The 23,768-nt window shown below is 39.7% G+C and overlaps 1 protein-coding gene across 10 annotated transcripts; it reads left to right on the top strand.

Annotated features, from left to right (window-relative positions):
- Positions 1-2,169: 2,169 nt before the first annotated feature.
- Positions 2,170-21,236, top strand: LOC138213451 (protein mono-ADP-ribosyltransferase PARP6). Of its 10 annotated transcripts, none has more exons than XM_069174577.1 (23): positions 2,170-2,451; positions 3,924-3,999; positions 4,521-4,598; positions 6,600-6,709; positions 6,955-7,015; positions 7,217-7,307; positions 7,480-7,546; positions 7,700-7,849; positions 9,074-9,224; positions 9,660-9,791; positions 10,224-10,319; positions 10,601-10,693; positions 10,999-11,124; positions 11,415-11,480; positions 11,765-11,832; positions 12,365-12,413; positions 12,561-12,673; positions 14,179-14,251; positions 15,921-15,990; positions 16,878-16,957; positions 17,338-17,401; positions 17,941-18,025; positions 18,830-21,236. In XM_069174577.1, exons 2-23 carry the CDS (start codon positions 3,997-3,999, stop codon positions 18,930-18,932), a joined length of 1,929 nt encoding a protein of 642 aa, XP_069030678.1. In that variant the 5' UTR covers positions 2,170-2,451; positions 3,924-3,996; the 3' UTR covers positions 18,933-21,236. The 10 variants fall into 10 exon arrangements, with proteins under 10 accessions (XP_069030678.1, XP_069030687.1, XP_069030681.1 ...); XM_069174586.1 differs by having other exon boundaries at positions 3,841-3,999; positions 6,615-6,709; positions 9,738-9,791; XM_069174580.1 differs by having other exon boundaries at positions 3,841-3,999; positions 6,615-6,709.
- The last annotated feature ends 2,532 nt before the right edge of the window (positions 21,237-23,768 follow it).

Raw genomic sequence — 23,768 nt, 5'->3', positions numbered from 1 at the left:
TACTTAGCTATATAAAAGGACCTTGATACTTCTTACACAACTGAAAAACAACCATTCTTTATACATTGTACAAATTGTAGTTATTGTTATTCACTTCTAATTCACGCTATTTGTCTTATCTTCTATATTACATGTTTTAAGTGCAAATTTACACAACAGTATAAAGCACTCAACCAGTACTGCGATGGTAATATTATACCATTATAGAAAATAAATATAAATATATTACCACTACAACTCTTATTTGGTATTTGTTGAAAATAATCGGCAAATTATTTGATTTCCACAGGCCATTGAAAGTTGGAGGAACCCAACCCAGCACTCAACATATTAATGGTCGACAGTAAATACTGTTTGCATGTTTGGGATAGACACTACATGACCGCGACGCAAATGTTTACCAGGGATGATTATCTTGTTGTCATAATCAGCTCTGCCAAAGAGATGGCAGACAGAAATTAAATCCTTGACACAGGTACACATGCAGGTCATATCACAACCATAGTGAGATTTAAACCACAATGTTCAAACTCTGCTACAAAGACTATGAACATAAGTCTGGCTAAGATACTCCCCAAAGTACTATTTATTATGTAGCCACAGAAAACACTGGTAATAATCTTTTTTCTGGACTTCCTCAGGTCTACTGCATGGATGCACTGAGTCCATGTCCCCTCCCCCCGTGTCCCACTTTGTTCTCACCTGTTCACAGTTATGGTGGTGTTAGCACTGCTGCTTCCACTGCCCATATTGCTGTCTCACTGTTCTCTGGCTGCCTCTGGCTGGATCCACTCCACTCCAGTGTCGAAGGCCAACAGACACACCAATCAAGGTGAGGAACAAATCTGCTGCTGTCCTGTTTCTCTGTCCACTGTCCAAGCTGCTGGCTGTCACTCAGTATTAATGGCTGCTCTAGGCCACAGGATACAGTATGACACTGTGGGAATATGGTCAGATAAATCAGACGAGCAGATAGGACGCCTTAATGCTTCTAAACATATTACTGCACTAGTACAACTACTGCCACCAATGATAAACAAATAAAAGGGCAAAACTATCAAACACAAAAACAGTCAATTAAATACAGTTCCATTAAAGCACACACAGAAGAACTAAAACATAATAAGTTTACATTTTGATTTCTTTATGATTGTTAAACAATCATAAAATATAAACACACAAAATATTTTAAATTCAATAAGAAATATTGGAATCCATAAGAGAAGATCAACTTATATTGTTTGATATTATTTTATTTTATTTCAAAATGAGACACACATCCATAGTGCAAAATGTCAAAATGTTTTAATTTTGTATGACTTGTGAAGTATTCAATTTTATAAACTGACCCAATTAAACATACCTGAATTTTTTTATTATTATTTCCACCAAAGAAGAAGTATGTTGCAATTATGTTTCAGTTTTAGAAATCAGATTGTGTTGAAAATGGAACAAAACTGCAGAACAGCAATCTAAAAGATTTATGTCACAATCTGAACATATCGTGTCGTCACTGCTTAGCTTCACAAGGAAAGTACCAGGCAACTAATGAAACAACTATGACATAATATTAAGCTGTGTCTCCTATATTTATATTATACAGTTGTGCTCAAGGCCCTATATTTTTTTATTAATGTGTGCCAAATAAATGTCTTATAAGATATTAATTTTCTCTTCCTCTCACGACTCCAGCCACACATTGGCCAGACAGTTGGCCTAACACCTGTTCAATAATCTGTCCATTCATTAGGTCAGTTCTTGAGTAGATACCTTAAGGTAATGAGGATAAAGACTGTAAAGCCAAAAGGCCTATAACCATTGTGTCACATGGCACAGTGTGGTGTAGATACATTAGGTATGATTATTAATGATATCCATGGTATAAAGCTCAAATGTAGCTTTTTTTTTTCTTTTTGAATAAATTTAGAGAAGACACTGGACACTTAAATATCAAACAGAAGCTGCTTCCAAAGCACAATGGCACATTATTAGACACTGATTTATGCAACCACACACACACACGCACAAACACACGGGCAGATGCTCATAAAGAGCACAGCCATTTTTTCCTCTTATTTCTCAGCAGCAGTGCAGTCAGCTGCAGGTCACATGACAGGCTTGCCTAGTCTTACTGAGCATGCTCAGACCCCTCAGTGTTGTCAGGCAAAATATAAGACAGCAGTAAGAGCAGAGATCTGCAATAGATAAACACACAGACTCACACACACCAGCTGGCTTGCTCGCAGACTCACACCACAAGCATCGAGACGCAGACACTTTAGAATTGGAAGGTTGAGGCTCTGGTTCATCTACGACCGTATTTTAATGGGCTTATTGTCATCTATCATTTCAGTGGAAAACGGCTAACGAGAGAGAGAGAGGCAGGTGTGCCCTTTAAGAGGGGGAGCAGCTGAAGCAAGGACAGCATCCGAGTCTCCATCCTCTGTGGAGGTAAGTGTGGATGGATGGGGTAGGGGTGCAGAGCGTGGGGGGAGGGGAAAATCCGCCTGACTGCATCTGTGTTTGTGCTAAATAGTTATCAGAAGGAGGAACGGCGACGGTGGTGGTGGATGTGGGGAGGGTGAGCTTGGTTTGTCGGTGACTCTATTGGTATGTGAGACGACTGATGCTATGGGAATGGTGGTGAGTGGGAGGAGGGGGGTGGATGTAGATGCTAGCAGGGTTGAGGACATAGCAGGGCAGCAGGCATACAGAGAAAAGGGCAGGAGCTGAGGAAGAAGATGTGGTTTGGACCGGAGAGCAGTGCTAATAGGATGCAGTTGATGTCGGGGAGGATGGTTTTTAGACAAGAAAGGAACCAGATTATGACACACTCACACAAAAAAAGGAAAAATATTCATAATGAGGAAAACAAAAACACAGTGTCACAAGTATTTATGTAGAAAATAGCCGAGCCAGTGCAACAAGCAAAGTAACAAATTAAGAATTGGTGTTCCTCTAATTATACTGACCTATATACAGTATAACATAGACTCCTTCATGCATGTCTCTTTTGTTAGGCATTCTGTCTTGTAGTGCTAAGCTACGCTGCCATCCAGTCTTTGTTCGCACACATCCTATATTGTAAAATCCTTTATTATTTTAGTATGATGTTCACCAGTATATAAGAATACTCATTGTTAGCATGTCGAACATAAGTAGTGCTGGGCCTCTGGAAAATACAAAGTCTACTGTTGCCTCTGTCATGTCTGTGATGTTGTTTACACTTGCAATTTGTCTTCTTATTTAGTTTTACTTTATTTTTAAGTCTGGATTATATCGATTATTTTTTTTTTTGTCTTCATTATGACAGTTGTAACTATTCCTTTAGACACAGTCAATATTTTCTAATATTTAAGTTACTTTTCTTAACACCTTGTAGCCGTCGGTTTTCTTATGGTAACACAGGAAATGATGTGCCAATTCAAATTTGTCTTTGTGTTTATATATTAGGCACAGAATAGTAATTAAAAAAAATCAGCAAGCTGACAACAGTAGATGGGCCGTTTTTGGCTGTGCGTCTTTAAAGGTGCGCCAACCTCTGGCGCTTTGATATTAATAGATTGAGTTCCGGGATAAAAAATACAAAACAAAGACATGGAGACGTCCTGGGTACTGAACGTACAGCACATATCTCCCACACATTCTCTCCACAGTGATTAATGCCACTCTGAAAGGAGGCAGAGATGGCTGTTGCTAGGATACATGGCAAGGTGAAGAGCAGACGATTTAAAGAATAGAGGAGGAGGGCACCGTTTACAAAGCATGGCATTACTGGCAACGGCCTCTTTGTTTCATGTTTTCTTCCCTTACTGAATTACATTTTTCCATTCTTCCAAGGTTGTGTTATTCTGAGGAGCGCGAGGAAGAGAGGCGGTCCGTCAAAGCTCTCTGAGTTTTCTGTTCTCGTTCCTTCCACCTAGAAATAGGCTGAAATGGTTGACAGTAGTCAAAGGCCCAAACCTGTCTGAGAGAGCCCTATGAACAGCAGACCCAATGGTAAGACAGCTGGGATCCTATTGGCGTAATCACTGCATACGATTAAGCTGTGTCAGATATTCATGCTTTTATTGAAGATTTCATAAGTTCTAAATTAAATTAAATTACATAGCTGTGGCTACTTATTAAAGTGCAGACTTTCAATAGAAATTTAGATATTATATTGGTTTAATCTAAATATATTAAATAACACAAATACTGCCACTTTATTCAGTTAGACCTCTGCGTTTCAGGCTTTGCTGGAAATGACAAGAGACATGGTTACAATATATTTTTGTGAAGTCATCCTTTTCATTGACAGTTGAGTAATCTTTTGAGGGCTGAATTCAGAGAATATCCTGTCTTTTGGAAATAAATCGTGCCTCTTCGTCTCTCCCTGTGAGATGCTATATAAAGCAGTGTTTTGAAGCCATTGAACGGAAGGCTAAATAGGGAGATGTAAGATGAAAGGATGATAGAAAGAGGTTGCATTTTCTTTCCGCTCCACTATAATGGCCTTTTCACAATGTGTGGGCCCACAGGACATCAAAGGCCAGTGTTGGACAGACGAGGAGTCGGACGGGGAGAACGAATCGGAGCAGTTCCTCTATGGCATTCAGGTACAGCAGACACTGTTACTTCTCTGTTGAATCTGGTGTTGTCAGGATATTGACAGTGTTTTCAGTACTCGTACTAGTCGGTTGTGTCTCTATGTTATCTTTTTCATTTCAAAACAATGCCATCCCATTATATTAAAACAAATATTACAGTAACCTCAAACTGATTGGTTGAAATTATTTTTGTACTCATAATATTATTAAAAAAAATGTCCCCAACAAACTAAAAACAAAATTATGCTTCTGACTAACATGTTCCACTGCTTTAATGTGTTGGTAGCATGAAAAGCAATTTTTGTTTTTTTACAAAGTCTAAAGCTAACAGCCCATATAGGCTGTATTGTTTATTCCACCCAGTGAGAAAATGTTGGACAGAGCAGCATATTTTGAGCCTCTTGTTATGTTTAGAGCCTTACTAGTTGTAGGGATCAAACTATAAAGTTTAACACCTGAGGGTGGTGCGATAGAAAAGCCTATGGGGTTGTTAAAATTGAGTGTTTATCAAACCCAACAACAATCTAACAATTACATTGTGAGGTATTTTGGCACAGTACATTTTTACTGGTATTTAGCCTAATTGGCAACAAAGGAAAACTTACCAGCAGCATTATTCATCTTCTATCAGGCATGAATAACCACTGCTACTTTCACACCTTCACAGAAATCCACCGACTTGTTTTCAGGATACTGTCACAGTGTTTTGTCAAGAAGAATGTTTGACCTCATAGTGGCGCCAGACATGGGTCACATAAATCATTTGGAATCGTTTCTGTTGGGGATTATGAATATTCAGGCCAAATATCATGGCAATGTGGTGAATAGTTGTTGAGATATTTTCTGTGGTAGTGCAGAACAGATGGGCCAGCTACTGACATTTTCATTAGTGCCTCGCTGGTAGCAAGGAGAACATTTTAATTCATGTGCAGGAGGACGTGTCATTGTTTTATGAGGGTTTTGAATTCTCAAATATGATTTTTTACAAACTTACTAATGTGAAATTGACCTCTAAAATGCAGTAGAAGTTATGGAAATGTATTATTTTCTCTCAAATTACAAATCACAATATTGTTTTCTATTCTTTTCATCCTGTGCAACCTTTAACATCAATTCCAAGTGGCAGTCAACTTCATTTCTAATGTATCATCTCATCTCTTAAAGTCCATTGCTTCACTTCCACACAAGATCTTAATCTGTTAGTTATCCTTTTTTTTACCGTTATCTTCCAAGTCTTCTGATTGAAATGTAAATCCAGTCTGGGACGTAAAGCTCATTTCAGTGCAGTCAGAGAACATGAAAGCAGTGTTGTGAAGATAAGGACCAAAGTGTGGGATCTGTTCTACACACTCTGAGCTGAGGAAATGAGAGTCTGACTTCAAGTCTAGACACCAGGAACATGTATGACACTCAGCTATTATTATTAATACTGGAAAGAGACTCTTTGTGGCAAATATCAAATATGTAGGGCTAACCACAGAACACATATAACCTTTATTTTTGTAATATAAAAATTACCGATCATTCTTTGAAATCTTGTTCAGATAAACTCACCTCATTCAAATACAATGCCATTGTGTACATTTTTTAGAAATGAATACATTTCAAACTATGATTGTTTTTGCTTGCACAAAATGACCTCAATGTTGACTCAAAGCTGTGAAAAGCTAGAAATAATCAAACAGTTAAAATTGATGAATATTTAATTAAAATAAATGGCTAATAGTAATTGGTTTCTGGTTGAAACCTTTAGCTTTTGCCACTAGTACTACATGTTTCATTGTTTGCGATCTACAACAGTATCATCTTTTATGTACTTAATTGTGTTAAATAGGATCCAGTTTAAATGATTTGAAGATTCAAATGAACACATTTTTTTTTTATAACAGGTGCTGTCAGTAAAGAGTATTTAATTGTTTGTGATGGGACTGTGGGGTATGTGTGGGTGTATGTCTGACAACAAAGGCTGGGAACCATTGAGAATTCATTCACTGCTATAACTGTGACCAGTGCTGCTTGTTGCAGGGGAGCTGTGCCGCTGACCTATACCGCCACCCTCAACTGGATGCAGATATTGAAGCAGTAAAAGATATCTACACTGACAGTGCTGTCTCTGTCAGGTACAGCACAGACACACAGACACACACATACACACACATTCAAGGTAACCTGAGAAATCTTGACATAAACAACAAAGGGATGTTAAGATTAAATCTTGTTTGACTTGGCACTGTTTGTCAATACGTGAAAAAAAATAACCTTTGTTTTTCTCCCTCGGGGAATAATGAGTTGAAAGGTGCTTGAGTATAATGTGTTACATTTCTCATGACAAACTAACTGTATCTGTTGTTGTGTCTCTGAACAGGGAGTATGGGACCATTGATGACGTGGACATCGATCTTCATATTAACATCGGTTTCTTAGATGTGAGTCAGCACTCTCCTCTCACTGCAAACGCCTCGTTCTACTTTGCCCATTACTATTCTAACGTTGACATTTTGCAAAGTAACACATCATTTATAATGCATCGTGTACTCATAATTTATTTATGTAATGAGAAATGGCCCTAATTAGGATGCTAACTCTGTATATTTGTGTGTATGTGTGTATATGTGTGTCTGACTCAGGAGGAGGTTGCAACAGCTTGGAAAGTTATCAGAACAGAGCCCATTATTCTGAGACTGCGCTTTTCTCTTTCTCAGTACCTCGACGGACCTGGTGAGTAAAGATGTCAGTGGGGATGTTGGTTTTCTGGGAGGGACTTTATGTATTTGTGCCACTCACTGAGCGTGGGAGGTGAGTACAATATGTGCTACACAAGAGGGAGAGTGAAACAAAGAGTCTGTGTGTATCTGCACAGCGTGTAATAATGTTTGTCATCTTCATTCAGAGCCGTCAGTAGAAGTGTTCCAGCCCTCAAATAAAGAAGGTTTCAGCCTAGGCCTGCAGCTCAAAAAGTAAGTGCTGTGATCAATCCTATTTGGCACCTTCAGTATTTATAATGAAATGTCACATCCTAGATTTCATTATTTAATCACAGTTTTCTATTAAAAGTACCAGGTTCACTCACATTTCTGCCTTTCTGACTCTCCCATTATGTAACATGGCAGGATCCTGAGTACGTTCACCTCACAGCAGTGGAAGCACCTCAGTAATGAGTTCCTCAAGGCCCAGCAGGAGAAGAGGCACAGCTGGTTCAAAGCTGGAGGAACCATCAAGAAGTTCCGCGCCGGGCTCAGCATCTTCTCCCCAATCCCCAAGTAGGTCTCTCTCTCAGTCTGTATCTCCTTCAAAGCATTTACACAACCAGGAACTGACAATACAATCCAGACTAAGTTTTAAGTCATGATTTGTCATATTTCCAAATGAACAAATGTGCCTGTTTGTGTATGTTTCATGATATTCTGACATAATACAGTGGTGGGAATGCAATATACTGACAGTATCTAATAACTGGTATGGATGCATTTAGGCTGATGCGAAAGCAGATCTGTTTTCTATTTCTGCATTTTATTGAAAATCCCTTTTTACAAGTACAAATGTTTTATGAAAATAACAGCTGTAGAGTAATTAGTGAGTCATTTTTATCTGGTTAGTAATTATTGTATTTGCGACAGAGGACATAAAAATTCTATCACACACATCTTTGCGCTTTAATTTTAAATGATAAATTATATAGTTTTAGGGTTCCCGATATACAGAATTTTGCACACCAGGTTATTTTACTCAATCTGAATCTAGATCACAAAAGCTTCATAATGTATAGCACTGCAATTGTCTTTACCAGAAACTCGATACGAAAGTGATAAAAATACTCTGTGAAATCTGAAAAAGGTGAACTTTAGCAAAGAAGACAAGCAGGGGAAAGAAAGCTCTGACATAGCATTGTGCAGATGGACTTAAATTCAAAATTTGACAAACTCAACCAATTCTCCCTCCGGGGGTACTGCTCTTCTCGGCTTCTGTCTGACTGAGAATTGCTTGGACAGTTATGGGTGCGCAGGGACTGAATCCCGGCGCACTTGATGGAGGCCAGCTTCACTAACGACTATGCTGTCTTGACATCGTCACGACTTGACAGGAGTCTCATGTCAAGACGGTACATGGATAATGTACTGAGAGCAATAGCAGAAGTGAGCACTGACTCTTGTATTTTAACTGTTAGTGACTTGGGAGCTCCTATTTAAACAGATTTTAGTTGTCTGAGTGATTCTATGCCGTTAGTGAAGAATGAGTGACAAGAGCAGAGTGTCTTTTTCTTCAACAAATGTCAGTATAAAATTACTCAGTTACTGACCATGTAAAAATATTGCAGTTCATAGCAACTTCACAGTAAATACAAAATGTATGATTTAGCCTTTAGAGCTAAATACTTTCTGCTGTTTTCCTTCTCTTACAAACACTTGGACCATGACAACTGTAGCATGTCCTAACCTGGTTGATTTTCAGTGATGCACATAGTGTTTTTTTTTTTTTTTTGCCAGGTCTCCAAGTTTTCCTCTGATCCAAGACACAGTTTTAAAAGGGAAGCTGAGTGTCCCTGAGCTAAGAGTGACACGCCTGATGAACCGCTCCATCTCATGTACCATGAAGAACCCTAAAGGGGAGCTTTTCAGCTATCCACCAAATAGCCAGGTCAGTGCCAGTTTGGACAAATCAGCACACAAATTCCAAAACACCTTTTAGTTAGAAATTTGAGTAAATTCACAAAATCCCCTTTTTGTCACCCTTATTTGTCTTTGACATAATCTTTAATGCAGTGTTTATGTCACAACTCTGAGGCTCTCAGCTTTACATTGCTTACATTTACTTGAAACAGTGCTCATGTACGAAACTAATAATGCCGTAAAAAGGTGCTCACCGACAATACTACAAAATGTGAATATTAAAATGTTCTTAAGGCACTGTATAGTGGTTCTTTTTTCTGTTTTAATCCACTGTGATCCACTCTGACCCTCTTCTCAGTCACCCGCCACCTGCACTGTTCCCACCTGAGCCTTTCCCCACCCTTACCGTAACATGGCTGATGCGCCCTTTCCCATAATGCTTTGTCTTCACTTGACTCATCAGACTGTGGCTGTCCCGGCGGCCAGGGCCCCAGCGCAGATTACCACGAGGCAGCTGATTGAATTGTTTTTCTCATCCCAGGCGGGCGGCCACTGCAAGAACATCCCTACCTTGGAGTATGGCTTCTTAGTGCAGGTTAGATCTCAATGAAATACGAGTCCACTTATGAAGGCACTTATACACCCTGTCTGGGTTATTAGGCTGTTTTTAAGAAGAATATGTGTGTACTTACAGAGCAAATAGCTATCCTGTGATTGTTTAGAAGTACAGTATGAATAGTATACAGTATCTGGTGAGTCATTTACAAATGTCTCCTTGAAACTTTATCAATGTTATATTAAGATTTCTGTGTATTTAAGTAACAATAAAGGCACAATCTGTCTTTTGTATTAGCTGTTTATATAGGAGATTGTGTAGCTGCTGGCTGGGCTCCACAGCAGATTTAACCATCTGAAATTGCTGCGACAAATTGTAACAATTGTGCCAAAGTAGTACTTATTCCTGTATATGGCGGTGCATGAGGGGGGAGTTATAACTGGGAACACCACTGTGCTTTTCTCCAAACAGATAATGAAGTATTCAGAACAGCGGATCCCCACACTTAACGAGTACTGCGTGGTCTGTGACGAACAGCACGTCTTTCAGAATGGATCCATGCTGAAGGTATCAGAGACAAAAAAGAGAAACATCGATTTATTACATAGTTACATAGATATATTTATCATACATATTTGTAAACTTTTTTTAAACCAGTGAAAATATAAATTAATAAAGCTTGCAGCGTGATCTATGTGAATTCTTTTCTCTCTCTGTAAATGGATTTTCCAACACTGGAGTGAGCGAGAGAGAAGACCGTGTGTGAATGGATGTACTTTTTGTTGTGTTGTAGTATAGACCGAAATGGGTGTAGTTTCAGCCGTCTTTGTCCATGTGTGTTCACGCAGCCCGCTGTGTGCACCAGGGAGCTGTGTGTGTTCTCCTTCTACACGCTGGGGGTGATGTCAGGAGCTGCAGAGGAAGTGGCCACTGGAGCAGAGGTGAGAACAATATAACAGATAGTATATGAAAGATTTCTGATAAAATTCATTGTTTTCCCAAAAATTACCCCTATTATCCTAACATTTCTTTGGGGTCTTTAGATTTAAGAAATACAAGTATAACTTATAAGTAGGAAAAAAAACCCACAAAGATCATCATGTTGATGTTCATTTCTGATTATCTGTGGTTTATATGTGTTATTGGAACTGAGACAGGTTCCTCCGTCAACAAAAGCATCAAAATGAGTCAATGACAACATCAGCTAAATGCATGAAATGTAAATATAGAATTTTTCTCTTCTCAGGTGGTGGACTTACTTGTAGCTATGTGTCGAGCTGCTCTTGAGTCTCCCCGTAAGAGCATCATCTTTGAGCCCTACCCATCAGTCGTTGATCCCAATGACCCCAAGACTCTGGCCTTCAACCCAAAGGTCAGCATCCTCTCTGCTCGAAATGATAATTACCAACCACATCAACACTCAGATTTAATTCAAGATGACATTTCAGTTGAAAATCACAACGCGTTCTCTACTAAACAACTGCTGCTGTCAGAACAAACTAGAAAATATGATTGAAATGGTTTAGATTTTATATATTTTTTTCTAATAACATGCATGTTTAATTTAGCAAACCGTTACATCTTCAAGTGATTTTAGACTTCTGTATGTTGTTCCCTCTCTCGCTGCATACGATGGATGTTCTGCTCAACGAATGAACACAGAAGAAGAATTATGAAAGACTGCAGAAAGCACTGGATAGCGTTATGTCCATCCGGGAAATGACCCAGGTACAACGAGGAGGGGGGAGGGAAAGGAGGGCCACAGTAGTACATTTATCAAGGACTGACTGACAATGTCCATTACACAGGCCTTTATTTAGCAGACTGTCGTGTATGAGTTGCATGGGTGGGGATTTATTTTTGTCTGTGACTGTGACTGTGGCTGTGCTACATCTATACTATTATACTAATAATATATTTTTGGCGTCATAAGTATGAATCTAAGCACTTGCTCATTTGGTTTTGCGACAAAAAAAATCTGAAAGCAGCACATGCATGTGTGATTTTTCCAGGGTTCATATCTGGAGATCAAGAAACAGATGGACAAACTGGACCCTTTGGCCCATCCCCTGCTACAGTGGTGAGTGGAGAGGATCTGGTCCAAAAATGGATTTACTCTGCTTTGTATGTTAACAGAATTTGGCTTCGTACCACTCATCAGAATAGCTGCTGCGATGCAAAATGCTAACAGGGACCTAAATAAACAAACGAAAAAAAAAAAAAAAAAAATCAGTGGAGAGCGTGTTAAACCTACTATATTCAGTAAATGGTTTGGGCAGGCAGCACAATAATGCTCATGAGCTCATGCCAAAAGGCTGACCTTTTTCAGGGAAGACACTTTGACTTGTCAGAGTAAGAAAAGCTCAGGTGTAAATAAGACAGTTAATGATGCCTGAAGTTTGTTTTGCTGCTTTGGTGTCTGTAGCTCTGCATGCTGACTCACTGTCATGGAATTGTGCAATCATTAATGTTGTGTTGTCCCCATTTTATCAAATGTCTGCTGTGAAAAAAGGCCTATTATGGTTCAAGCATAATGCTGGATACATTAAATTATGTTACAATGTATTACACATGTATATATTATTTTTTATCTGTTCTCTGTGTTCCTGCAGGATTATTTCCAGTAACAGGTCTCATATCGTCAAGCTGCCTCTCAGTAGGGTAGGAAACCAGAGCAACATCGCCTCAAGTCTCCTTTATTCATCAGTTTTTTTAATGTTATGTTGTGTAATTCAACGGTTTGTACTCACTCTTTGTCTGTCTGTCTATCTCTCGCTCTCACTTTTCCTTGTGATCTCATTGTGATAGCAACTGAAATTCATGCACACCTCCCACCAGTTCCTGCTGCTCAGCAGCCCCCCAGCCAAGGAAGCTCGTTTTCGCACTGCCAAGAAGCTCTACGGCAGCACCTTCGCCTTCCAGTGAGTTACACCTGCCATTACCTTACATGGTTTCCATACAAACAAAACACTATGTTTTCCATTCATGACTTTAAAAGCTTGCAGCTTGTAAGGCTTATGAATTCAAATAATTTAGGCCCTTTTAAAAAAAAACTGAAAACAATTTGTGGCTATTATATTGCGAAGCTTGTGGATTTCTGTTAATAATTGATATCAAATCATAGTCACTGAAATGCATGCATCATTTAGCATTGGAGCAGTACACTGTCAAACATGTCTCAGTGTAACACCTGGTCATTATGTTGCGGATGAAGGGGCCACTCAAGCAGATTTTAATGGAACCATAACAAACAACAGCACAGAGCGGTGGCCATTCTCTTGGACGGAGAAACCACCTTTCTTAGCCAGCACACTGAGCCAGCAATATCTGTGAGATAGAGATTTGTACTGTAGCAGATGGGACTGAATATAGCTGAATATTTTAGATGCACACGAACCCATCTGGGCACTTGCAGGGTACAACTAATGCACAAACAGTGCTAACACTCTCTCTTTCTGCTGGTCAAAACTACAAATTTAATCATCCTCGGGAGAAAAAGCCAAAAATCTAATTTAGCCTGGCTGACACCTTTTTTTGAATTGATATAAATAGAAACAAACAAAGCATAAATACACGTTTAATGACAAGCTGGAAAATTTGACACAGAACTATTTGATAAGTGAAATTAAGAACTTTTCTATGTGTGTCAGCTTGAAAGTGTGGGAACGAGGACTTAATACCGCTTCCAAACTGGTTAAAAATAACATCACTCATGACACTGCTGTGTTTTTTTTTTCAGTCCAGACACCTGCACTGGGAGGTGCAGTCAAATAACCCGCTCTGTGCTGAAAGGCAGCAATGATAAGCTGTCATCTTTGATCTGCATCTCTTAATACTCTATTTCTAAATATTAAATGATATGATTTTGGAGGACTGTGATGATGTAACACAATGCCCTTGAACATCCTTGCACAAGTGGTATAAATAGACGACGACAGCAGCTCCTTTGTGCTTGGCAGCATAGAACTTGTATCTTCTCTCTCCATGAATTGAAGTTGTGGATCTTACACAATACTGTAATGCTAAAAACAAAAGCATGTAAAGCTAGTATAGCAAATTCTTTCAAGTTTTTACAAATTAGTAACAAACCATGACATGATCATATACAGCAAATATAACATGATGGTGAATATTTTGGTAAATTATTGAGTAAATATCAATTTAAAATGGATAGCAGCAACAACACTAAAATAATAAAAACTGTTAGTATTGAAGATATTATTGTTAGTATTTAAAAAACAAAAAAAACAAACATATTTTACCAAGACAAGGGTGGAAAAACACCAACATCTATTTTTTTTCCAACATTGTTGAACAGCATGGATCGAGCCACTACCCATCACTGAGATCCAGGCTGTTTATATTCACCCAGCACCTTGTTTTATCTTCTCTTCCTTATCTCTCCCTCTCTCTACACTTGCTCTAGTGGTTCCCATATAGAGAACTGGCACTCTGTTCTGAGAAATGGACTAGTCAATGCCTCTTATACCAAACTGCAGGTACGTAACCCTGGCAGTTGGCTGGAACTTACGATGCATCACCTCTCGGACAGTAAACCTGCTCTCGCACAGAGCAGGCTCGCTGTCCGGCTGATTCATTTTTGCAGTTAATGGATGCCAGCTTCCCTTTCATCAGCTTTGCAATTGGCATATTAGCGAGCAGGGCACACTGGGAGATTTCCCCGGCCAGTGTCGGCCTCCAGCAGACAGCACGTCCCTTCCTGTTGTGGAGCATAGGGAGGGGCCCTGTGGTGTCAGCTGTGATGTCAGGAGGCTGCCTGTGTGCCCTGTAGGGGTCAACCAACTAGAGCACTGAGTAGGCTAGGTCTGAAGCTGAAGTATGCAAAGGACAAGCTCTGTGGTAGTGAGTACAGCCTTCCTCGGGGTGAATAGGGGCTTCTACTGAAGGTTAGTAACTGGCACCACTTATCATCTATTCTGGGACAAGTAATAACTAAAATCACAAAACCAGGGTGGAACAATTCAGCACATAAGGATCATACAGATAAATTCAAGAAAAGAAGAAGAAAGACTAAATATATTCCTGTTTTATTAATTTCTGCATCCACCTATATCATTATATTGTTCTGCCAAGGTTGTAACCCAGGTCTGTAAGAGAAAGAAGAGTTGAGCCGTAAAGAGCAGAGAATTGTCTCATTTGCACAATATGGCCGATAATGACTGCTGGGAGATACACCGGCATGTCCTGAAAATAGATGAAACACAATTACATCTGAAATCTCAAGGATCTTTGAATCGTTCACGTCGACCATGACTGCTCTATCATGCTGATGTGTTTCATTTATGCCGTCTTTCTTCTCCAACTTTTTGAACTCTCCATCTTTGATCTCGACTCGGTGCTTGTCTGCCACCCCCTTCTCCTCTCTGTTTCACCTTGAGCATTGACACCCTTCCTGTCATTGTGTTTCACAGGAGGAGGAGGAGGACGACTGAGTCTGGCTCCAGCCATCACACAAAACCTCTTGTCTATTGTTCCTTTTCATTTCTTCCAGATGTGCCTCGTCCTGACCTCCGTTTCCCTCCAGTTGCTCTTTGTTCTTCCTCTTATTTTTTTTCCTCTGGTTTTAATGCGGCTCATGAACACTTGTTACACCTTTGGTCCTTTTGTTTTCCTCGTGACGGACATTCTTGTGTGAAGCCTCACCATCAGTCATCCTCATACTTTCTTTATCTTTACTTTCGTGCCGCCACTCATCTCACGTCTACGTCTCGTTTGTCATGTGAGCTTTGCTTGAATATTTTATGCCCAAATTTCCCTCACAAAATTGGAGAGCATCAGATGATCTCTACTGGAATGCGTTATGTTGTACAACGTTTAAAGGTGTGTCCATTATAGGAGCTGTTTCAGATCCCTGGAATAATTGAACTATGTTTTCTTTCTTTGGCTCTTTGCTATCCACTGTCCACCCTTTGGATTTTCCCGTGTGTGCGTGGGTGTGTTTAGTATGCTCAGTTGATGCGGTTTGCCAGCTGAACTGTGTCAGAAACATAAAAAACAATGACTCGTAGACGTTTCTCTGATTTAACTACAGTAGGTTTGGTATGAAATGCGCTGTACGTGTGGGTACATCCGTGTGTGTGTATATAAGGTTGTCCTGTGCAACTGCTCAGTGACCCTTCCTTCCTTCCTGCTCTTTTCAAACCCAAGCTGCATGGGGCAGCATATGGAAAGGGCATCTATCTGAGCCCCATCTCCAGCATATCTTTTGGATACTCAGGTAGGAACAGCTCATTCCTCACCACTCAGACCTCCACCGGCCCCCCTTCTCGCTTTTTCCACCACGTTCACCGAGCACCCTCTGTGTTTGTATGATTATCATTCTTGAACACTCCATTTTCACATGTGGGAGCTTTCCATGCTATCCTGTTGTGCTGCACTGTGCTATGTCTCCATTTTGGGTGCTGGGCCTCGGGCCTCTGAGCTTGTGTGCCACCTGCCATACCATACTTTATGTTGTGGCTGTATAAAATAGGGCTATCAGTGGATTTGTGTGTGTTACTTTGTTGGCTTTTGATATGGTTTTCTCTTTTGGGGTGGGGGTGTAAAGACGTTTAAACTACATCTTTTGACTGGTCTTTACATCCCCATGTATTTCCACTGGAACGCAAATCGAGAGGTTCAACTTCAGGTCATACAACGGTAGTCTGATAGGAGTTAGTGGGGGTTATGGGGACATCAGGTCCCCAGATGGCCAATGGTGACCACCTGGACTATTAACCATCTTCATGAAGTTTTGGAATTAAATCCACTTGGTTTGAACCTTCTTTTCCAAGCATTAAGCTGAAGATGGCACAAATTATCAGAGCTAATGGTAAAGTCTAAAGTATTTCAAATTATTTTCTGAATAATACAAAAGGATGACAGCTCTATTTGCCACATTCTCTTTGTGTTTAATACTGAGTGCTGAGATTTCTTTTTTCTGTAGCATGTATTTGGTCAGATTTTGGACCAATAACCTTCATATGAAGGTTGTGCCCATGGATGATGATTTTCCTGTACAAGGAGTTCAAGACCACTAGAGGGAGGTTTTTCACAGCTTGAATAACGTAAAGTAAGATCACTCTGATTGAAGGTTGTTTGCTGGCTGTGTGCTGCTTGTTGCAGGAATGGGAAAAGGACAGCACCGCATGCCCACCAAAGATGAACTAGTGCAGCGTTACAACCGTATGAACACCATACCGCAGGTAAGGGACATACTGGATCCTCTTGTGTGTTGTATTTATAGAAAAAAAATGCTATGCCATATTTTTTCAAAAGATAGTTGGGCAACGTAAATACAGATTTGAGCTACCCATTAAGAAAACATGCAAATAAAGGGGCAGAGAACTAGAACAAAGAGAAATGAACACATATTTGTAGATGAGGGCTGCTGCTCAAAAGGCAGAACAAATGTCCAATTGTCTTGTCCCCTCAAACATTTATTGTAATCACAATCCCCTGCTGACTATCACACACTGTGCAGTTTCAGTGTTCATTATGAGTGTTACAGGGGTCCTCTGGATACATCAGTGAGATCATTGTCTTAACTGTAGCTACTAACTAACTTCTGTATCTTTTTCAACAGAGCCGTCCAATACAATCAAGGTTTCTTCAGAGTCGAAATTTGAACTGCATCGCTCTTTGTGAAGGTAATAACATGCAGAAGGTATAATGCATTTTTAAACATAGTGAATTTGTGGCATTAGTCTATTCAATTACTATATCGATATCTAAGTAAACACACATTGAAACAAAAAAGAATGTGACATCAAGTAAATCTTTTAGTCAGTACAATCTCTCTTTTTTTTATTTGGAAAACATTACCAAACAAAAGTGTAATAGAAGAGAAATTTCATTAAAACGCCATGATAGTGTAAATAAAACGGGGTAATGCGACCAGTGTATTAATGTGCAATCATACTTATAAAAGTCATAGCAATTATCATAATATGATCATCATTGTCATTGCGGGAGAAAACAACAAAAGTGAAGAAATGAAGAGCATCACTTGTGATAATAATCGAGTTTAAGCCCTTAAGCTGCATTGGGAATTATGTTGTATTGTGTAATTCCCAAAAACAACAGCCAATAATAATAATAATAATAGAATACCAAGAAAGTACAGTAAATACAAACTACTATTTCTAATGTTGTCCCTTTGGTGAAACCTGCATCTCTCTCTGAACAGTAATCACATCTAAGGATCTGCAGAAACACGGTAACATCTGGGTGTGTCCGGTATCCGACCACGTCTGTACTCGCTTCTTTTTTGTGTAAGTATTCCCATCACTTGATCATTTCCACAGAATTAACGTGTAATTACAAAAAGGAGTTGGCATAGCAACCAGGCAGCACATATTACAATCATTATCACGCTAAAAATGCATAGTTCATCACTCATGTTGATTATTTTCTACCTGCTAAACTGACTGCACATGATGAGGGTGATTTAATGAAGAATTATGGAACACACTACAGTCGTCCCTTATCACGCATTATCATTTTAAATTAGCAGTGAATACATTCTGGTTGAGTGGTGCTACCATTCCACTAAACTGAGTTCCTCTCAGGTCAGAGACTCAGAGTCTGATGCTTTCCTTTCACCAGATGGCAAAGTCTATTATCATGTTCGCTGCCGTCCTCTGAGTTGGAAATTAGGTTTTGAGATGGGCTGCAAACTGAAATCACTGCTAAATATAATTGAACCCTGAACTTGTGCTGTGTGTGTGGCTGTGTTTTTCAGCATGAACAAATGGATGATGTTGTTAGAATAAAAGCATGAAGATTTGTTGTGTCAGACTCAACAACGCCTCGCATAAAATCACAGTTATTCACTTCCTTCATCTAACAGAAGCTAGGTTGTCTATGGAAAGGTTACTTTTTTCATCTGTTGATCAAATGTATTCTGGATAAAGACTTTAACATCAGATAAGAATCAACTTTTATCATTAAACTGGCCCCTTGTACCACCAAATAGTAATACGGTAACATAGAAACATAGAAAGAGAGGGGAAATGAGCAGGACAAGGTGTTAAAACTTGTTTAACAGAAGTATAAAATGTCCTGTATATATGCAGGTATGAGGATGGCCAGGTAGGAGATGCCAACATCAACACCCAGGAGCCTAAGGTGCAGAAGGAGATCATGCGTGTGATTGGGACCCAGATCTACTCCAGCTAATGGAGGACCACCAGCTGTGCTTGGATCCATACGTCCTCTGGTGGAGGCCCGCAGGCAGACAGTTAGAGCGAATGTTTGGGTGAGCTGTCCTCAGGCCTGATACTCAAGGATGGGGGAGCTCTTGAGCACATTATTTCTGAAGTCGTTTTTGTTCTGGTCTTCTCTCCTTTGTTCCTCTTCTCCAAATTGTGACACATTACATGTTCATTTAACCTTGAGTTAGGTTTAACCTGCTTTTCTTAGTTCGGGACATTTACAGAACACAGATAAAGAAAAAAGGAAGTCACAAACACACATTTTTCTGACCCTGGGTTGACGAGGCTTTCTCCTTTTCTGTGTCACTTTTACTGATCCCTAGGACTAATTATCTCCATTTCTCATTTGTCCTTGTGAATTAATAGTAAAAAAAAAAAAAAAAAAAAAAAAAAAAAAAAATCATTCCAATTGATAATAGATCGCTTTGTGGCAAAAAAAAGTGATGGATTTACATGCACATTGAAGTTTGTTCTCTTATTGTGTTTGCAAAGTCATTATCTCTCATCAGATGATTCAATATTCTTTGACTAATGACATGAATTAAGGTCTGTGACATGGTTATCTGAGGGGCATTGCTCTGTCGTTTTGTCCTTGTCCACGGGATGAAGCTCCCAGAATCCAATAAGCGAGGTGTGGCTTGAGCTCAAGTCACATACACTATAAGCACTTTGTTTTTGATAACGTTATGTAAAAATCCAGCAATTAACATTATAATTATTTTTCATTGCGGAATTAAGACAGTTCAGATCGATGATGCTTTTTTTTTTTTTTTTTTTTTACTTTACAGCCCCTAAATATCAGCTGGTTAATAAAAGAATATTTGAGAGGACAAAAGTGTCACATTGCTGGTTTCATGAGAACAAGGGTTCTTTCCTTAAAAATCTATTTTGCAATTAGCATTTTAGGAAATGAAGGCCTGCAATATTAAAAGGGCTGACAATAATCCTGATCCCACTGAGAATTAACACCCAACTCACGAGATTTTTGCCGCTTCTAGGTGATTTTGATTCGTTGGTTTGGTGCTGAGGATAGCCTCTGTTCCTTCTGTTGCCTTCACTCCATAATTACAAAAAAATATATTCGATTTTGTCATTTTCATCAACTACAGCTCTTTCAAGGTTCTGTCTGTGCACATATGTTGGAGACTCATGGGATTTGCAGGTTTTTAAACAACAACAAAACAGTTGCTTTGAGTGTATGGTTTGGTTTGGCATTGAATACTGTGTGATGGTTAAAACTTTGAACTTGTCATACTGAGGCTGTCAGGTTTACCCCTCAACAACAGCAATATAAATATATGGATGAAATTATAACTATTCCTATCACGGGCTGAAAAAAAACAAAACAGTTTGGATTTGGTTAAATCTGTGAACATGCCACATCAGGTACTCATGTTCTATCTTCAAGAACTACCATAATCTGTCATGTAACATCATTTTTTAAGTGAAAAAAAATCCGGTGGTGGATACCTCATTTTAAAATATTGTGTATGAATTACAGTGACAACTACTGTAGATTCACTCACAAAATCCACTGTACAGAAAATCATGGACAATTTTCCCAAACTATTTACAGGCAGTATCCCGTCCAGGTGAGCTCACATCACGCTGGATGTTATAGAGGTGCATTCATGTGCAACTCTGGTTTCACCTTGGAAAATGGCAACCTTGTATAGCTAATCCAGTTTATCAGTTAGTCATGTACTGTATGTATGTATGTATGTATGTATGTACGTGTGGCTTTGTATTTTCTTGACATTATACTAGACATTGCACTTATTCAACATTTTGCCTAAACTGGAGAAATAGACTGTCCTTGGACCTGCACTAGGGTAGTGGAGGAAAAGAGGTGAGAAAAGAACATATTTATGGAGTCAGCAAGACTATAATATCCAACATCTTTACTATGTCTGTACTAAGATGGGCTTTCATTGTCTCCTGGAACTGAACTGCTGACGACTGAATGGACTCTGAGGGCCTGAAAATAAACAAATTGTAAATAAGGACATTGGAGACCCTGTTGAAATGTATTGTCCAGAGAGAGATGGACATGTACAGCTGACCCATGGTGCTGCGGGACTCTGCTAATAGCTGATGCCTGTTTTTGCCAAGAGGTTTTGAGCAGTGAGTCTCTTTGAGATTCTATCCTCTCGCTGTCTGTCTCTGGTGAGTAATGTTTTCAAAGATGATGGGGATTATGATGAAGATGAAATGCAGTGATGCAGGGAAAAAAAAAGAAAAGAATAAAGCCTGATTTTGCACAGTTTTACATACAGTGTCATTTTCTTTGATATCTCTGTGGAAAACAGTGTGACCATAAACAATGGAAAAGTCTGTTGTTGCTGAGGTTTTGTGCTGGTTTTAGGCAGAAGGGGGCACCATTACTCCATCACCATACAGACCACCTGAGTCCCCTGTTCTCTTTGAAACCTAGTCTAAAGATCAAACCAAACTTTTTCTTCAATATTTATAACTCTCACCTATACTTACTTGACAAGGTCAAGGCTATAATAGAGTCATTATAATGTTTTGTACAATAAAGGTTCATTCACCTCTTCCATGTGAATCACAAGGTTCATATGGTGACATAAATCAATTATCTTCAATCATCGCTTTTGTTCATGGAGCCATTATGATCTGCATTTGAAAAAATGTAATCGTTATTGATACAAATATAATTGACCTGCTTAGTGTGTGTGTCACAAAGCATGTTACTCACCTTTAACACAATATTGATATTGATTGTTTTGTTAAAGTATAATACATTAATGTTTCCCAATGACAAAGAAATAACTAAAATAAGCTAAATAATAGTTATAGATTACCATCATGCTGACATACAGAGTGCTCAAAGAAACACTAAACACAAAATAGTCCCTTTTCTGCTGTTTTAAATACACATATGTGCAAAAGGGAATTTAAAGGAGAGGCGTAGTACTCACTGGAGAAATTACATAAAACTGAGCATCTTATGTATTTACCACCCACAAAAATTTGCGGCTATGGGTTAATTAATTTTTTCTGGTAGAGATCATTAATCTCACAGCTACTTTTCCTCTGCAGTCTCAGGGTGGGGAAACAAAACAAAACACATCTACTAATACAATTTATTAAATAACTGGTCACTTCATTATAATTCAAGTTACTCTTCACAAGTTAAACTGTGTACTATTGTGCACCACACCATTGCTGTTGCTGATTAACAACAACAAAAAATGAAGTGAAAGAAACATAACACCAGAATCTAATGTTCTTCTGAATCACCGTCTCCATTCAAACTGACTTTCCTTTCAAAAGTAATTGATTTAGTTGAGGAGGAAGTGGTTCAGGAGAGGCCAATACACTGACAAATACTGCAGAACTTTGGCTTTCTAAAATTACATCTAAATGTTTGAAATTTACTGCATCACAAATTCATTCAGGTTTTTATTGATTTCTTTAAATCTAATCTTTCTTTATTAAAATATTAAAGGGTGTGCTTCCACTTCAAAGAGAGCTGATCACTAGTAGTCGTTGACCAACCGAATGCTCACTCCCCCCCCCCCATGTCTGTTTCCCTCCTCTCTCTGACCACAGAAAGCTATCCCCTTTCAGCACAGCTCATTGCAACTCTGGTGCAGAAGTCCAGTCTGATGGGTGTTTTGGCACAGGAGGCCCTGCCTGTGTGTACGACAAGTGCTGGGTGTGTAGAGAGTGGGCATTAATCATAGGGAAGCTGAGGCACTCATGGACCCTTGAAAAACACTTTATGTGTGTATTTGTGGCTCCGGTAATTGGGCCCCTCCCTTTTAGAAGCTGACCCATTTGATGGGGCCGGCGGCTGGGCCCTTGTAGTGATATCTGTATATATGTGCGTGACTAGCAGAGGATGTGTATGGTTCGCGTGTAACTATGATCTCTGAAACCCGGCCCTCATGTTGGACACGGCCCCCTGGTTTGGCTTTGTCCCCCCATTACCAAAGCCAGCTGGCTGGCAGCACACAACTGCAAATCGCCTCGGTCCAACCAGTATTCATGTGTAGTTCAGTTTCTGACCACTGAGGGGAGCTCTGGTGTTATTCTGCTCTGCCTTTGTTTCGACGGCTTTGTTTGCATACTTAACATACACACTGGCACATACACACAGCACATAAGCACACGTGCAGGTAACACACACACACACACACACACACACACACACACACACACACACACACACCACGCAGTGGTTGTTTGGTCAGATAAAGGAGTAGTGACGGGAGGGCAGAGGGTCAGTGAGGGTGTCTGGCCCTCGGCGGAAGTGACTGCTCCCAGCCTCCCTCTCTTCTGCCTCCATAATAAGCGTGACCGTTTGATTCCTGCACAAAAGGAGCAATTACAGGGAGTTGTTTAATCACCCACACTTTTATTGAGCTCAGGGTCTCTTAGCTTGCAGCTCAGGCCCCCGTCGTCGGCAGCAGCGGGCGACAGGAGTGACAGAGAAGGTCGGTGGTTTAACGGGGCGCGAAGGGGTCTCGTTTGAGTTAAGACTTCGCAGGCTACTCTGCACGCTGTGGAGGCCCCCGGGACAGAGACAAAGAGGTAGACGAAACCAGAAGACAGGCTGGCCAGCCAGGCAGAGAGATAGATGGACTTAAGAGAGAGAGCGAGACTAGAGGGCAGAGTTTGGGGGACACATCAGAATCAGAATCACTTTATTCGCCAAGTAGGATAAATGCACAGGAGTTTCTCTTGGTCGTGGTCTTGCCGGAGACCCAGCGACAATTTATGCAGTGACACAAAAACAAAAGAGGTATTTGGGATTACATGACAGTGTGGCTGC

This window comes from Embiotoca jacksoni, unplaced genomic scaffold (genome assembly GCF_022577435.1).
Source record: "Embiotoca jacksoni isolate LCO1_2020_lvr unplaced genomic scaffold, fEmbJac1.0.p SCAF_6, whole genome shotgun sequence".
NCBI classification, from domain to species: domain Eukaryota; kingdom Metazoa; phylum Chordata; class Actinopteri; family Embiotocidae; genus Embiotoca; species Embiotoca jacksoni.
This window is presented reverse-complemented; position numbering and strand designations above follow the sequence as displayed.